Source organism: Apostichopus japonicus, chromosome 9, assembly GCF_037975245.1.
Source record: "Apostichopus japonicus isolate 1M-3 chromosome 9, ASM3797524v1, whole genome shotgun sequence".
Lineage (NCBI taxonomy): Eukaryota > Metazoa > Echinodermata > Holothuroidea > Aspidochirotida > Stichopodidae > Apostichopus > Apostichopus japonicus.
In genome coordinates, this window is record NC_092569.1 from 22,296,966 (window position 1) to 22,314,902 (window position 17,937).

The following is a 17,937-nucleotide window of genomic DNA, read 5'->3' on the forward strand; positions in this document are numbered from 1 at the left end:
AATGATTTAATGAAAATAGTTTTATTAAAATGACCCCCTCCCATCGACCATGATATGATTTCTTCTTCTTGCCCCTATTCAATGAAACCTGAAACAAGGGTATAACAGAATTGCAACTGATTAATTTCGTCTTTTTGGTCTTAAACATTCAGAATTTGTTATGCGGCTTTATCCTGTTCATTGCAATTGGATACTATTTCCCGCTCCCAAGTTACCTTGCTGGAAAAACAACCGTTTAGCGAAAGATTAAGTATGCATGCTATGAAAAACATATCACATATCCTGTGTGACGTTAGGCAGACGTAACAAATACAAAGCATGGAGTGTCCTTCTCCGACGGAGCGATTGTTTTTTCGCTGCATAGGAAATCACCCTGATGAAATGGAGTAACATCCGTGTTGCTTTCTTATTTCGAGGCACAATATCATCTCCATGGAAACGTTGTCAATTAGTCAGTCTCCATCTGCCATTACATTATACATTTAGCTTGTTTAAGCAGTTGAACCATTTCGTGCTTCCAACATTAACGTCTTTAAAGTCAGAAGGAACGAAAGGTGGTGTCGATTAGAAGACTTCTATCTTTAGAAGGGATGAATTGAAGTATGGATAGAATGATACGAAAGAAAATATTGGAACTTTTGATGGTTCACTTTATCTTCATCGGTTTTACGCAAGCCGGAAGTAAGTTATAATTATCATTGTTGTTGTTGTTATTGTTATTATTTTTTCCGTCTCATTTATTCACGATTATTTAACATGTATGTGGTACATCGATTATATTTAAAGTTCTGATAACAACATAGGTATGTCATCTGAATGATACAAAGGAATTATTAACATCATGTGAAAATTGATTCTGAATTGAGTATTTCTTCTTCTCCACTTATACCGAAATATATGTAAACATATCCAGAAAAACATAGATGATAAGCAGAGGTTAAGTCAAGAGTTGCAAAGTTCATTGATTGAATGAGAAAAGCAAGTCTATAATGCCATGTATTTTCTACGAGCAGAGCTAGTAGAGTTTCGCTTCGAGGCGATGCGCTTCTCAACGTTAAGAATGAATTTCATTTTATAGAAGAAATTGTAGCAGTCAGGCTTAACATTGTTTTGTTTACAATTGAAGATAAAGTATTTGATGTGAAGGATAAAAAAATTCAATGGGTCGTAACCTGTTACCAGTTTACCGAAGAAAAGATCTTTGTTTGAGCAGATAAACTGTCTACCAAAAAATTTCTGTTCGCAATCTAAAAGGAAATTAGACGTCACATGACAGGACCAGAATAAATGTTCAATAGTTTCCTCTTCAATATTGCAAAAAGTACAGAGTGGAGAAGCCGCTATTTTCATTAAATTTAAAACCCGATTGGTTCATAAGATGCGGTGTAAGAATCTGAATTGGAAATATTGTATTTTTGCTTCAGAAAGCGTACGGGAAGGCACCTTAAATATCACTAACCAATCGTCTTGAGAGAAGTCAAAGGTAACGCTCCATTTAGAGCAGGCTTTTGGCGGGAGTGAAATACAGTCTATAAGGCGAGGATAGACTACTTGTGACCATTTAGAAATGCTAGACATGAGATTGACAAGGTGATCTTGCTGTTCCTTGACACCGTTTTCTAAACTGACAGAATCTTTCCAGCTTCTAGGAATTGAAGAAATGATCCCATGAAAACAAGTAAAAGGATACCTTAATATCTTAAATTTGGTTAGAAAAGCATTGAAGGACAATGGCTTTCCATCTTGCAAAAATATATCCTTGACAAACAGTAAACCGGCAACGTGAAGTTTTTTGTCATAAACAATGGTATTATCAATTCTAATAAAATGATTATTCCAAAGGATCCGAAGGATTCTTAAAGGTAACTTTACTCCAAGCCATGCAAATTTGCTTAATGAAGATACTTTTGATACAGGAAATATCCTCGACATGAAAATTACATGTGAAAAGCAACTCTTTACCGAACGGCGAAAGAGTGGAATGAAAAAAAAAGCTTCCAATACCCAATGTTGGCATTATTACAATAACGCTTGACCCATGAGGTTTTAAGAGCTTCCACAAAGCTGTGAATATGTATTATTTTTAAACCTCCCTTTCAACTGGGTTATACATAGTAAGTCTCTTAACTTTGTCCGGATTCCCGTTTATTATTATTATTATTATATTAGGCGTGCCAAAACTACACAAAAGTAACTTTATGTTTTCTAAAGCTGGAAGTTCTTAAATAGTTGAACCTTTCAATACTGATTATGAATTTAAATTGAAAGCAAAGCTCATTGATTAATGGATTTCGTTCATTCCTTTTGCAATCATAAATAATAGTATTTCATATATGAAGTATCAGAAAGTTGTAGGGATGTCCCCTCCCGTTTTTATAACCAAAAAAGATATCCTGCTTTGAAAAAAAGGACTGCTTCTTAAGAAATATATTTTCAACATCTAAAATAAACGAGGCAGTGATGGGACATTTCCAAAATTAGTGCTCAATATTCTCATTTTCAATTTGACAAAAGGTACAAAGATCTGAATCACTTTTACCCATCAATGAAAAAAGCCTATTCGTGGCAACAATTCTATGAATAAATTTGAACTGGAAAAATTGGATTTTAGCTTCAGAGACAGTGTAATACGGCATATGAAAGAAGCGATGCCAGTCTTTGTAGATTAAGTTGGTGAAGGTCGCATTCCAATTTTTAATGGCGGTTGATATGTCTGATAGACGACGCAAATGGCGCTTATTAACTAGTTGGGAGACTGATGAGGCTTTTAGAACTTCATTGAATAGAATTATGTTGTCATTATCAATATTACTTCTAACGCAAGCAGCCCCTCTCCAACTTTTCTGGATACTATCAATTAAACCCCAATAAAGGGTGAAAGGAAATCGTATAATATGGAATTTGCGCTTGAAACAATCAAACGGGAGAGGTCTCCCGTCATTATCAAACAAATCCCCAACATAATGTACATTTTTCAAGAGTAAATTCTTATCAAAAATCATATCATTGTTCATACGAATGTGGGAATTGTTCCAGATAATTTGATTCGGGTCCATAAATGAAATTTCACACCACGCACTAACGATTTGGTAAATAAAAGGATTTGAGATATTAATGACGTTATTCTTTGAGCAATTAGAGTAAAAAATAAGTACTTTTACGTAAGATCTTTAGTAAATGTTGAAAAAAACTTTCCACAACCCATATATGTCGCTGTTGTACCGCTTAATCCAGGTGAATTTAAGACTGTTTATAAAACTAGATATATGAGTTACCTTTAGCCCGGCCTCCCTCACCGACAGAATTGAGCGTTTCACTTTATTAGGATTTCCCGCCCATATAAAAATAAAAAATGATACTTTCTATCTTCTTAGTAAAGTGGGAAGGTGGATTTGGAAGGACCTGAAAGAGAAAAACAAGCTGCGACAAAGCAAATGTTTTGACAACTACATTACGACCGATCGGGGTCAAATACCTACTTTTTCAAACACTTAAACACTTTTTAAGACGAGAAAGCTTAGGAACATAATTCAAACGGACGAGATCATTTCCATTGCCAGTAAAGAAAATGCCTAATAACTTTACGGGCCCAAGAGTGAATCTGATGTTAAACTCCCGAATAAAGGTCGGACAATGGGAGGCAAGCGGACCTAGCGGGAAAAGACTCGATTTGGTTAAGTTAATTGTCAATCCGGAAGCTAGTCACAGTTGATTAAGAATGTTCAATGCCTCCTTTAAAGAGCTTCTTCTATTATCGAGAAAAAGTGTTATGTCATCTGCCATCTGCGTATTGCATGATCCTGACTTCCTTATTATTAATTTTGATCCCTCTTATATAGTGGTTATTTTGAATTTTTAATGCACAAACTTCCGCTGCAAGAATAAATAAATAAGGACTTAGCGGGCATCCCTGCCTTACTCCTCTCTCAAGCGAAAAAAAAGCCAGTGGAAAACCCGTTGTTACATACATGCACAAGCAGTAGTATTTTTGTAAAAAACATTCACCCACTTTTTAAAACTGGTACCAAAATTGAAAAGGATAGTTATAAAATCCCACTCAAGCTTATCGTTATTGTTATTGTTATTATTGGGTTTTTATTACAAGAAGGGTATACTCATATTATGGGCGAGGTAAGGTTTATTGGGATCCCAACGGAAAAATATCTTGGAGAAAAACAAAGTTGAAAGTTGCAAATTTTTCGACTTTTATGCCACCATTTGAAGTAAGATTTGAATAGATAAGCTAGTTATGTATGTCGTTATGGCATAGTGGAGTCAGTGAGGTTGAGAAAAATCATAGAAAAGGACGCAAAATGCTGCTTTAAGTCTAATGAACTTCAATCATATTCGTTCCTATCCCATGGCTGGTTTCATCGGCTACCGGTAGTTATAAACGGGTAATGCGTATGTAAATATATATTCCTCTTTAACAGTGTTATCTATTACCGTAGCAATTTATTACAATGACAGACTATGTATTGCATTGGGGATTTAGAAATGAAATCAAAATATTTTAGATTGTGACCCACCCTTTTCTCCATACTATCCATAGTGTCATGTATGTTGTTCGACAAGTGAGAAATTATTCCCGGATGATGGTCATCGGCAAAACTGACCTTTTTTTTTACCCCTTCTTTTCTTTCTAGCATATTTTGAATGAATACAAATGGCCATCAGTATCTTTCTCTTATAATGTTCTTGCAGTTTATTCACCAGCAGATTTTCTTCAATAAAAAATCGTCAAGTTCTAAAGTGCCGTAAAGTTCGTGTTTTGTTAATGATAAGTAGTCTAACAAATCCCATCCTTCGACTATTCTTTTCTTGTTCAAATTCACAAAAGGGTTGCTTCTTCTTGTAAATGGTATATGCCTAGTATATCTGTGTAGTCAAATGTTTTCGTCCTAATACTGAAAGGACATCGATCAGTGCTCTTGGCTTGTTTGTTATCGATTTGGAGGAACCTTCATTTACCAAACTATATACGAAATAGTGGCAGAAAACACGAATTGATGATGAATGTCCTTTGTGAAGATCGTGTCTGTAATTTCTCTGAAATAAAGAGAGATTATATATAGCTGTAATTTGGAAGTAAAACAACAATATATACAATCCAAGTTATAAAGTAAAGGCTGGGTTGGGTTTAGGAGATGTGTGGATAAATGGGGATATAATGCGAGATTTTCACCTCCATCTGCAGGTAAAATTGGGATGAATGGGGAACCATCTTCGATACAGCGGCATATATAGTAGCGATATGACGAGTGTATCTGTCATAAATCCTACGTCTGCATATTATAAACTTATAGAATGAAATGACAAGTCGTAAGAAATGAATTCTAATTATAACTCATAGCTTGAGTGTTTCTGTGATCTCGCTGAAGTGATTACTACATAATGTGCTTCTATATATATATCATCCTTCATTCGTTAGTCTTGTATATGACAAATGATAATATTACATCTGATTTTAAAAGGAATTCTTAGTCAGTGTTCCAATACTAAGATGCAGCGACTTAAAATAACATCAAGTTTATTCTCCTAACACTGCATGCAGCGTCCTATATGTTATGCTAGAAAATGGCGATTGTTATTTCCGTTGCAGGCCACAGCGTATATATATAAATATATGTATATATGTTTATATATAAATATATAATATAACAAAATATATTTTCTATTTTATATATTTATATTTTCTTAAACTTTACTCCTTATTTGTCAATTGTGAGTCATATCTTATTTCTCTGTTTTTCTCTATACTAAATATATATATATATATATATATATATATATATATATATATATATATATATATATATATATATATATATATATATATATATATATATATATATGTATATATATATATATATATATATATATATATATATATATATATATATATATATATATATATATATATACAACCCTGCGCGCTACGAAGGTTGTAACTCTATGTAACCCCTTTAATTAGACCTTCCCATGGGTAAAGTCTTTAGGATGGAATTGCAATGTCTCCATAGGGTCACAAAATATTGAAAGAGCGTTTTGATACCATTTCTTACAGAAATTTTAATCACAAGATGAGCAGCGTTTTTTATTTGTTTAATGTTCTTCTTCAATTTACTCTGTCGAAAAAGTAACCCAAGACGAGATCACCATATTGACCATAAACGTGGACAAAAATCATCGATTTATTGATTTTCTCTGAAAGCAATAAATTTAAAAGGCTGAGATTAGGTCTATATGTCTTTTATAAATTTAGTTTTTATGTCCACCTGTAGTATATTAAAAACATAATATTTCATATTTCACATATGATAAAGGATTATTTGTGCCGTCAGTTTTTGTTACCTTGAAAGAAACGTTATCGCCAATCAATGCATACTTCAAAAACAAATTGCTAATATGAAGGTTCGCTTGATGGAAAATGCATCAATTTCAATAATTTGTATACAAAAGTACGCTTTCTCTATCTATGATTTAATTTATGACAGTATATATATATATATATATATATATATATATATATATATATATATATATATATATATATATATATATATATAAAACCTATTTACGATTTCTTCCTCGCTGGCAGAAAATTACAAGTTATCACCTTACCACCCGTCCAACCCCCGAACCCCATAAGAAAAAACCCTGGCGTTTTATGGAGACACGTTCGATTATATTTTTTATCATTACTATGTGACATTACATAACTGATTTCATCCTTGGAAGTTACAATTGTCTTTTCTTATCAGTTTTTTGTCTCGTTTTATTTTATGCAGAACTGTGTGACTTTGCCAAAAAGTTTCCCAACCCATATCAGCAAGGTAAGTCAGTTTTGGTAAACTTATTACCCCGGTTTTGTTTATTCATGTGAGACAAATACATATTATTATCATCGTACTAAATACCTCATAATATGAGCATGCTAATAAGTGACTTAAAGCATTTACTAACGAACTAAATTAATATGGAGGATATAGATATATAATGTTAGGTGCTATGTAAGAAATTTTAAAAATTATTCTGTAATCTTGTTCCTTTTCGTAAAAAAATATATACCTGTAGCTTTCCCGTTCGAATTATGACAAAGAAACGTACGAAAATTAGTTCATTTCCCATTGGAGATACGTTTTGTATTTCGTTGTTAATTCATTATTCTCCATTCGCGAAAGTTGAAATGAACAGTTGTTATCTCATACCCTCTGCCAACCACAAGACTCCCCTCCAACCAACCTACCAGCCCCCCCCCCCCCCCCGAAGAGACTATATTAAGTCACATTTGGTTAGCAGCATGTTCGATAATAGCTCCATGGTGATAGCAAACACACGACGATTAGAATCATACACACACACATACAGTGATATACCTGTCAATGGACTTTGCCAGGCAAACTTTATAATGGAAAACGTTTACCAAAACTGATGTTAACTGTGCAATTCTGTCAGGAATGGAACAGAAACATGTAAAACTTATATAGTAGGTTAAGTGTTTCGGCTGAAGCTACAACTTGTCAATTTTGACGGATCCTCTTGCGTATGCTAATAAGAGCTACACTGAATATGCAATGGGACACTATGAATATACATGTCACTGGATAGCATTATATGTGTTTGTTTGTTTTGGAATATTAGTGTCAAATGATTTTATCTTAAAAACAATAGCTTAGGCACTTTGATAATGGTTTTAATCTTGAGAAAACGCCTGAACTTCTGAGCCGACGAAGGTGACAAACTCATTAGTATTAAATATCTGATTTTAATTTAGAAACCCCGAAAACCAGACTATTTGTCAGTCCATAGTACACTTATGCCACTGCCAATATTTGTACGGTTAATAGATATATACTTCCAAGTGTCAATAGCGAATGTGATTTATTGTTCTTTGGCAAAGTTTCCATGACAACTGTATTTTATCAATATATACGCGAATGTTCACTTGTGTGCAAAAAGTAAAAGATTTTGTCTGAATAGCAAAAAGCAAGACTATAACTGAATAGGGTTTTTATTCCCTGCATTTTCTCTATAGGTAATAACAAAGATGGAGTACAGTCCACTGATTCGAGCACCGTCTCAAGTAAGTCAATCCTATAGAGCAATCATTACATCCTATCGTGGAATGTGTGGGTGTGTAAGGACATGGTTATTGAAATACAGAGAATGCTACCAACTAATAACCACATACATGCAGTTGATAATGAGTACAGAATTTGTTATTCGGAGTCCACTGGTTCAAATACCGTTCTATCCAAACATTTTGTTTGCTTTAAAAAATCATTTCCCATCCAGTTTCCCGATAACATCCATATTTACTCACAAGATATTCGTATCCGTTTTCAATGTCTTATATCAAATATGGCATATTCGCCACCCCCAACACCCCACCCCATTGTAGCGTCGCCCTCCTAGAAAAAGGAAACAACCAATATAAATCAGATTTATTCACAAATAGGTCTGTTATTATGTAATTACCGATGTTTTACTGTTTTACGGTATACCTGATGCGATTGTTTCTGTTATCGTTATCGCCGTTGGGCCATTATTAGTGGACTGTTCATGAGTAGCGTTCCTATATGCACGAGAACATTAATAATTTGTAATTAGTTCACGATGACGTCACGAAGGTAATAATACCGCGGTCATCTTAAGAAGATACACTTCATTTCTAAGCCAGATAATTTGCCAAGTTTATGATTCATATCAAGAATGAGAACCATTATGAACATGTGTGCAACCACGTATGCTTCGATGTGGAGGTGGCTCTTCTTAGCAAAATGCTTGTTTAAGAAATATCACCGAAGATAGAGCCTGGACAAAACATGCAAACAATTTGATCCTCTCTCAAGCCCAGACCTCTTACATCGATGCTGTAACTATGTGATCATGGCGATGGTATGTCAATTTACTACGAAGAAAACCCGATATCTCTCATCACTACACGTGTACGCACCACACTGTATTTTATATATTGCTCACCCGAGAACTTGATATTTCATGACGTCATTTATAGACAGGTAAAGTAAATGGGGTACACCCCTCAGTCCGACAAGTTTTCAGTCCGAAAATAAAATACACGTTTTCAGTCCGAAAATGAAATACACGTTTTCAGTCCGAAAATAAAATACACGTTTTCAGTCCGAAAATGAAATACACGTTTTCAGTCCGAAAATAAAATACACGTTTTCAGTCCGAAAATGTTTTCAGTTGGGGAGTGAAAGCAGTTTTAATGCCATAATATCACCAATAAAATGTGACAGCCCGAACTGATAGTAAAGATATCGATTGAATCTTTCGTATTTACTCATAATTGACAAATAAGGAGTTAAGTTTTAGAAAATATATTGGAATTTTCGGTCCCCCTGAGACCTTCGTCAGCAATATTGGTAGTTGAATGAAAAGTACAAAATGAAACACAATGAAAGTATGACGCTAGGTTTAAAGTGTAAATTGCATTGATGGAATTAGAACCAAACAAACCATGACTATACAGGAAGCTGATTAAGGAGCGAAGAACGGATTACATGTTTGTAGAACTGATAGTTGTTAAGGGGTCCCAAGTCTTTGTTGCGGCCGGTGATGTGAGACTTAATACAAAAGATTCAATCGATTTTTTTTACTATCAGTTCGTTTATTGGTGATATTATGGCATTAAAACTGCTTTCATTCCCTAACTGAAAACGTATTTCTCATTTTCGGACTGAAAACGTGTATTTCATTTTCGGACTGAAAACGTGAATTTTATTTTCGGACTGAAAACGTGAATTTTATTTTCGGACTGAAAACGTGTCGGACTGAAAACTCGTTTTTTCGGACTGAAAACGTGTATTTTATTTTCGGACTGAAAACGTGTCGGACTGACCGTACGTGTACCCAAGTAAATGATACAACAGGTTGTCATTCTGGTGGTCACTTAGTTTAACTCACATATTTTGTTGCTTTTATTTCCAGATACGCCCACTGTCCAGTTATGCCCGAATAACATGGTTTTCGACAACGAAAATTGTTCTGTAACATGCCAGAACCCTTATAACAGAACGCTATGTGATGATGCTATCTCCACCAATCGCACCTGCGTTTGTGCTGAGGGCTTCTACATGAATGGAGGTCGTTGCGTGACAGAAGAAGAGTGTGGATGTTACCTGGCCTCAGTTGGAATAATTGTGGTAACAAGTTAACACAGTGGCGTAGCTAGGGGGGTCAAGAGAGGGCACGTGCCCGCGCGCCGGGCTTAGGGGGGCGCTGAAATGGGAGAATGAGAGTAAAAAAAATAAATATTAAGCACTTTTTTAGAAAACCATGGCGAAATTGATGTATGTCGTCAGGCATGAATATTTTCCAGTTACTAATAAGAATCTGAACTGAAAGTAGTTGTTTTTATTAGAAAATTTATAGATTGTGATTTCTTTTCAGTCCATTTCGACCGTTTTCCCTCTTTTATTAATTCTGTTCTGTATTCTGTAATGACTACATGTCACGGAAATTTCAGTTAACAGATCTAAGGCAGTAGATTTCGAAAGGTGGAAATATCATAGGCGTAGGAGCACAATTTGATTGGGGGGGGGGGGGCTATAACGAATTACCCGAAATATATAACTAAAATTTTTCAGGACTGAGTTTACATGAAGCTTACTGAATCCTGCACTAATTCTATACGGGGTAACAAATGAAAACAAAAACAACAACATAGAAACTCAGATACACACACATAAACACACATACTACCTTGACAATATGAAAAGAGAAACAGAGGGAATGAAAACGGTTTCAAATTCTAGTGGCGCTATGACATCACATATTTACAAAATGACATCTCCCATACAGACACAACTTTTAGACTAAGATCTATCGTACGAAACGGTGATCTATATTTATTAGATGTTTGTGGAAGCTGTTCTTCACAAATTAGCCAATGGTTGAGTTTGTGTCCACTTTAAGGCCAAGTCCCTTCTTTTCGATCTTCTGTGGAATTTAACCTGCTATTCCACAGAGTATTGATCTGCTGTAGTGGGTAGCCGACAGTGATGCTTGTAGAGAGTGAATCAGTTTTCATAGATCCCCAAATTTGTCGTTTGTGGATTGACTTTGGTATATATATATATATATATATATATATATATATATATATATATATATATATATATATATATATATATATATATATATATAAAACTTGTATGTATATGCACAGATTTATTGTCTTCTAATACAATTATCATCGAATAGTGGCGAATAGCCAATATCCATCAGGTTTGGCTAACGTTTCCCAATCACCTAACTTCCTGGATATTTGCAAACCATATAGGCCGTTGACTATACTTCCTCCAGAGTGTGACTGCCATATATTATTCCTATATTGAACGGATTAAATAGGATGGGGGGGGGGGGGGGTTGGGTACATTGAGCTTAGTTTAAATTAAAACTTCATGTAAGCGTCGTTCGAAAGCAAGGGCGGCGGAACCGGGGGGCACTTTTCCTCAGGTTAAAAATGTGCCCTTTTTCTACATAAAAATTGAGGTGTCTCAAGTTAGCAATTAGAGGCCAGGTAACCAGAATGAACACTCGGGAAGGGCCGTTTCCGGCCATCTGAGGGGTTTGTAAAACCAAAAATTTTCTTGTGCGCTCCGCGCCAACCGATGGTTGCGCTCCGCTCAGATAGTCGTGCATACAACTTTGCAAATCCTGGCTACGCCCCTGACTTTTAAGAATTTCTGTCGGTCAAACTCAAAGCTATTTCGACTGGAAAAAAATTGTTTAAGATATTAACAAGAAATAAACTCAATTCGGAAGATTCCTACATTAGCAATTAGCATGATTTCACCTCATTTTGTCTCAAAAGAAAACTTGTTCCTTGTTTCCCAATTTGTTAATTGGATATTGCAGTGCTATATGCATATTTTTCTTGAGGGGGGGGGGGGCTTGATGGAATGATGTGTATACGCAAATAAGATAATACAATAAGAGTTATAAAGGGTACTAAATATAAGGCTGCATCAGTCCAATCGAATTTCTACAAAGTGCCCTTTGATGTCGGTGCCCCCCCCCCCCCAGATTAAAAGTGCTTCCGCCGCCCTTGTTCGAAAGCTATGATAAAAACAGTTTTTTTTTTTGTCTTCGGTCTTCATGAGCGTTTATTATGACAAATATGATTTTTGTTTTTTTACATTACACACAGGATGGAGAGTCGCACATCAATGATAACTGTAGCAGACGATATACCTGTAACAATACCGAACTTATCACAGAAGCATACTCGTGTAGTGTTGACGCATCGTGTGATGAGAGAGACGGCGTCCGTAATTGTTACTGTAATGATGGTTACTATGGAGACGGGGTTACATGCAGTCGGAGAGATTGCTATGACATTTTCAACGGTGGGGCTACCGTGGACGGGATTTATACTATTTATCCGACCGGTTGGGAGAGCACTGGGTTTCAAGTGTACTGTGAGATGTCAACAGATGGAGGAGGATGGACGGTGAGAATTTAACCCCAACATGCAGGTTAAGTAGTGTATGACATGTATTTAAGAACACAATTATTTACTAATTATTTTTGTGTATGGAAACGGAGCTAACTACATCAAGCACAGATCAACAAGCTGGGGTGGTCGGGTGATCCTTCATCTTCAACCTCACATGAAATAATCAAACTAATATATTATCACAACCTTGCAGTTAGACCTATATATATATACCTAACATATAATCTACAGACTTTAAAGAGGCCTATATACCAATGTGCCATTTGACGTTTAAATCTCACGTTTCTCTTCCGAGCAAGGAGAGGTCGGTTTTAACGACCCGTGGGGCCACACCACTCATTTATAAATCCCGAATCCGCCAATAGCCGACTTAAGGGCCAGATCAGATTTCAATCCAACCGGGAAATAGTCGTCCCATTAGATTGGGCTAATCTGGTAAACGGGCCCTTACAGTATAGACATATGATATAGGTTTGAACACTGGCTTTATCGATCCATTCTGTATATTGTTCAACTTGTTTATAGTATATAGTGAGTTTTTGATTATGTCTGGTAATCGCTTCGTCAACTAATGCTTTCCTCTGTCCCTTATAATAATGTTTATACAGAAGCCCCATATGTCATCTATTTTACTGCCACCTGCTAAATCATTGCCCTTGTTCTTTAGTTCAAGTTGTCCCCATCCTTTGTCTAATTAGGTAAAATGTTATCAACTTTTCTCACAATCCTTTTGGATTTGGATTTCCAGATATCGAAAACAGTATCGTCGGAATGTCAGAAAACATAGTGGAAGATTATTGGGAAAGTCCATATTACGGAATGTCTTCATAAAGATATACAATAGTACTGTTAAGTGTGTTAAAGAAACATAATAATGTGCAGTTGATGTGTTTTGCATGTTGTTTAGGTTTTTCAGAAACGAAGTACAACGAATGAAGGTTTTTATCAAGGATGGGCTTCATACAAAGCAGGATTCGGTAATGTTAATTCCGATCACTGGCTTGGAAACGACAAATTAAACGCGTTGACGAATCAAGGAACATACCAGTTACGTGTTGACCTGAGACACACAGCTGGGGTAGGTGTGTGGTATTACGCCCTCTATAACAACTTCAGTATCGGTGATGAGACCGATAAATATCGACTGACCCTGGGAACCTACAGTGGAACAGCGGGTTCGTAACCTTTTATAACTTCGAGATAATTACTTTATTGACAAGCTATAGAAATCACGATGAGAAGGAACCCATAAGAGAAGGGATAGGACAGCGATTAGGTCAGGGTGCACTTCTGGGTCTTTGGTTGGAGGTGCCATATCGGGGCAGAATCTATTGGAAGGTACGTTAGGGTGATCGCTCAGATTTATTCGGGAGGTGGAAGGTGGGATGGCGGTGAAGAAATGGGTTGGGTTTGCAAGTGGAACGGTGTAGTTAAGGGATCGGTATACTGTATCTATACGATGGGATGACCAGGACGATGATATATACAGTGTAAGACTAAGTCTATGAGTAACATATGTGAAAAATAGGGGCTGTGTCTATGTGATAGGATGACTAGGATTAGACAGTGTAGGACTAAGTCTATGAGTACTATATGTCAAATATAGTGGCTGAATATATAGAAAAGAGACGGTGAAGAGGCGTTACTGGTTGAACAAATAAGGACAAGTGGTGGGTAGCCGCTGGGTCACAGAAAGAGATGGAGAAATCTGTTAGCTAATGGCTAAATCACATTGGTCTGTTTTCTCTTAATCTATTATTCTCGTTTCTCTGCAGGTGATAATTTGCGGAGTGAAAATGGATATCCGTTCAGTACATATGACAACGACAACGATGGTGATGCAACAAATTGCGCAAGCTTCCACCAAGGTGGCTGGTGGTATTCCAAGTATATTTTCTACTTGCCTTGTGAAGCCTCTACTGCATGTTCAGGCGCAAACCTCAATGGATTAATTACACATAGCCACGATTACCACGGCACTTTTTGGGGAACTCTGACTACCCAGTCCTGCAGTATGGGAGAGACTAAAATGAGGATACGTCCAACTGTGAAGTAGAACATGAATCATATTCACATACGATGTTATTGATATATATATATATATATATATATATATATATATATATATATATGTATTATATTATACATATGGATCATGGCGATCACGTTTAGTTTTTCTTTTCTCTCCACCCCCCCCCCCCCATTTCTGCAAGTCGATCCTACAAGTGTTATACGGATCAATGAGTAATTAAATGGTCACGTGATGAATCAATATTGATTTGTCCGGATGATGGGAGGGGGCGGGGTGGTGTATAGAAAAGGCAGTAAAACATGTCAAAATAGTGATAATTATACATAGCCCTTAATTAATACTTAAAAGTAAATAACAGAATAGTTTATTACCATGTTTTGTCAATTTTTCATGTCAAATATAGCATATGGACAATGTCCATCATATTGTAATATATTGATATTTATTTACTTGTTTTGCATATTGTGGTTAGTACGAATTTAGTATAATTACCAAGGTACCCTGTGTGTACATTGTGTTGATAATGGTCTCGAGAGTGATCAGAGGATGTATTGTAGCTTCATCAATTTACAATCTTCGTTTTAGACTTCATTGCTTAATTGCTAAGTTTGGTAAAATTTCTAGAAACGGACTACCAAATCGGAAAAACAAAATGCCTCCATCTTCTTATATGTTATAGGATCACAGTCCTCTATAGGTTCTAACAATTTGCTGGATTATACTATACTGTCTGGAGGTTTCCCCAATCAAATGAAATGATGTAATATCCAACAAGAAGGCGCAAAAAGCAGAATAACAACGGGAACAATATCTATATATAGCAGTTTACCAACAACATTTAAGATAACATACGGTAATCTATCAAAATTGTACTTGAAATATAAAGGCTGGTGGAAAAATATCATAAAAATAAAATTAGGAGGGGTAAGTCAATTATCGTTATCAGGCGAATCGGATACAAAAAATAAATGTAGTATAGAGAATAATAGAAATTAAAGACAAAACTATATATATAACGTTTTAGACTTTAAGTTCCATCTGTTAGAAAATACGGTTAATATGTATGCACATGCACTATTTTAAATCACTGCAATAATAATCTACATGTTGTATATATACGCAAATGTTTGAAACTACTTATTTGTTTTGGCAGTTTTTAATATCTTATCACGGTTTTCCCTTCAGCCCTTTACTTAAATGAGAATAAGTACGGTATGTTTATTCCCCTCATCATCCATTGACTTAACTCTGTTTAAAATTGTGCTTCTGGAACATGGGCAAGGGGGGGGGGGTGGATATAGGGTCTTTGATCGCCTTTCTACTCCTTTCTTTGGCATCACATTTTTACTAGTCCTATTCTCTTCTGAACTCCCGTAAACATAAATTATTTCGTTTATCCTTTCTTCTGGTGCTCACATGTACAGCAATGACAGCATACTATGTTATTCCAGTTAAGTAAACCATGCTTGGGAACCGTAGGGGTGGGGGGAGGGGGTTTGTAGATACCATGAGAAGGTTCCCCCTTCTTGACAGAGATGCGACTAAAACTTCAGATTGGTGTAAAACAAATCCAATGGAATCGTTATATTTTATTATTTTGGAGAGTCAAATAGCCAAGAAATGGACGTGTTATCTATTGGCTTTTCTGTATGATTATATTTTGTTTTCGTTTTGCTTTGAGCCATGACATTTTGACCGTGTGTGAATAAGATTTTGTCCACTATTTACTTCACTAAACTCATTCGCGGTTGCAAAGTTCGTAACATACTGGTTGACTATAGCTCTTTGAAGCCGTCAATGTCGTATAGTAACATTAAAGTCTGCATATAAACATCAGAGGTAGCAAGCACAATTCTGTTCTTCGTTAACCGGTAAATTACAAAGTTAACAAAAAGAACTAAGCGGTTATCCTTCAAAATTGAACCACTTTTGCAAGGTGTCTGGGGATGGGTTAGGTGGTGTAGCAAGGCGTGGTGTAGTAATGTAAATGGGCCCCTGAGGAGCATGGTTTGGGCTTGGGTGAGCATCTTTAGCTCAGCTAAAAGCATTCAGCTGAGCTACAGCGATCGAATTTCTGTCACTTTTTGCCACTGTGTTTGAATGACTGCCAATCAGTCACTTCCATTCCCTTTGGCTTAAATTATATATGAAGGTCACTTGAAGGTCACGAGGGGTCATTTTTTGAAAACTTAGATATGCTCCTCCTCCACAGCGTTTGTCCAAATATGCTGAAATGTTGTGGATATATCGTTTGATTGGTGGTGAACCAAATTTGTTTTTGGCACAATAGTTTTGTCGTCATGTGAGGGCCTAAAACAGGGTATTCTGTAGAGTTTCAGTTATGATGAAATGTAGGCCACACATGGTATGCAATGATCATGAAATTGGCATTTCAACTTTTTAGTATACTCATGACCAGTATGCGTTTGATGTTAGTAGCGAAAATTTTTCCATCATAATTTTCCCGTCATTTGTTGGGGAATAATTCCACCTGTGGAAATATTTACTTGTTTTTCAGGCTTGCTATGTAGTTCTATGTCATTCTCTGTAAAAGGACTTCTTGCATCTTTTGTGTGGAATAAACTATATTGTCGGAGCTGAATCTTTAACGTTTCTCTGTGGTACGTCGTTTTAAACAAGTTGCATGTCCTTCTATTATTGTATGGGTAAAATTTTAGTGAGCAATTTTTGGGTCAACCAATTCAAATGTAGTATCAACAACATTTTAGCAGATATAGCAGAGGAATACTTTTTATAATTTGGTTCTATTATTGTATGAATGTTAACTTCGAAGTGCAGATACTTTTGGTCTTTTTTTGACAATGGGGCATAACTTATCCCTAGTAATAAGTGCAACGATCTATAACATAAAACAAGTTCGTGACAGTTTTCCACTTTGAAGGATGCAGCGTTCTAACGTCGTAACAAACTATGTCTGTTAAGAAGGAGCATAATGCAAGGAACTGAAAGGAGATGGGAGGATATGAAATGACACCGTTATCCCACCTATGTGCTATATTCTTCCCACAAAACAATGGATGAACTGCTCAGAAATATATTTCCAATGAAAAAAAAAATCAAATAGAAAATAAGCTGAGCTTCTGCAGCGTTGTTGATCGTGTTTGTTAGTCCGGCACCTCTAGTCTCTCGGATATATATGGCACGCTTCTCGGCCTTATGGCTAAGATCATGTGTAGTAACTGTTCCCTTTCGAGGAGAATGGTGATGCACACCTGACGATGATCACACGGTCCCGATGCAAGGAGACTGGGATTGAGGGATGTTTAGGGATGTTTCATTTTGTATTATTGATGTTGCCTGGATTTAGATCAGCAGATTACCATTTTTGGTCATTTGGTCAATTAACAATATTGCTATCCGAGTTGGCCAGTAATTTCCCGCACATGTGACTGAT

General features: G+C 36.0%; 1 protein-coding gene across 1 annotated transcript; it reads left to right on the forward strand.

Annotated features, from left to right (window-relative positions):
- The first annotated feature begins 250 nt into the window (after positions 1-250).
- LOC139973994 (techylectin-5A-like) lies at positions 251-17,550 on the forward strand. Its single transcript, XM_071980905.1, has 7 exons — positions 251-681; positions 6,792-6,836; positions 8,039-8,086; positions 9,958-10,172; positions 12,182-12,484; positions 13,398-13,665; positions 14,266-17,550. The coding sequence occupies exons 1-7, from the start codon at positions 603-605 to the stop codon at positions 14,544-14,546; spliced, it is 1,239 nt and encodes a 412-aa protein (XP_071837006.1). The 5' UTR covers positions 251-602; the 3' UTR covers positions 14,547-17,550.
- Positions 17,551-17,937: the final 387 nt, after the last annotated feature.

Bases quoted from the DNA above. Each gene is read 5' to 3' on its own strand.
- LOC139973994 (XM_071980905.1), top strand. From the start codon at position 603: ATGGATAGAATGATACGAAAGAAAATATTGGAACTTTTGATGGTTCAC. The intron at 6,837-8,038 runs GTAAGTCAGTTT...TTTTCTCTATAG, and splicing joins TCCCAACCCATATCAGCAAG to GTAATAACAAAGATGGAGTA. The intron at 12,485-13,397 runs GTGAGAATTTAA...CATGTTGTTTAG, and splicing joins CAGATGGAGGAGGATGGACG to GTTTTTCAGAAACGAAGTAC.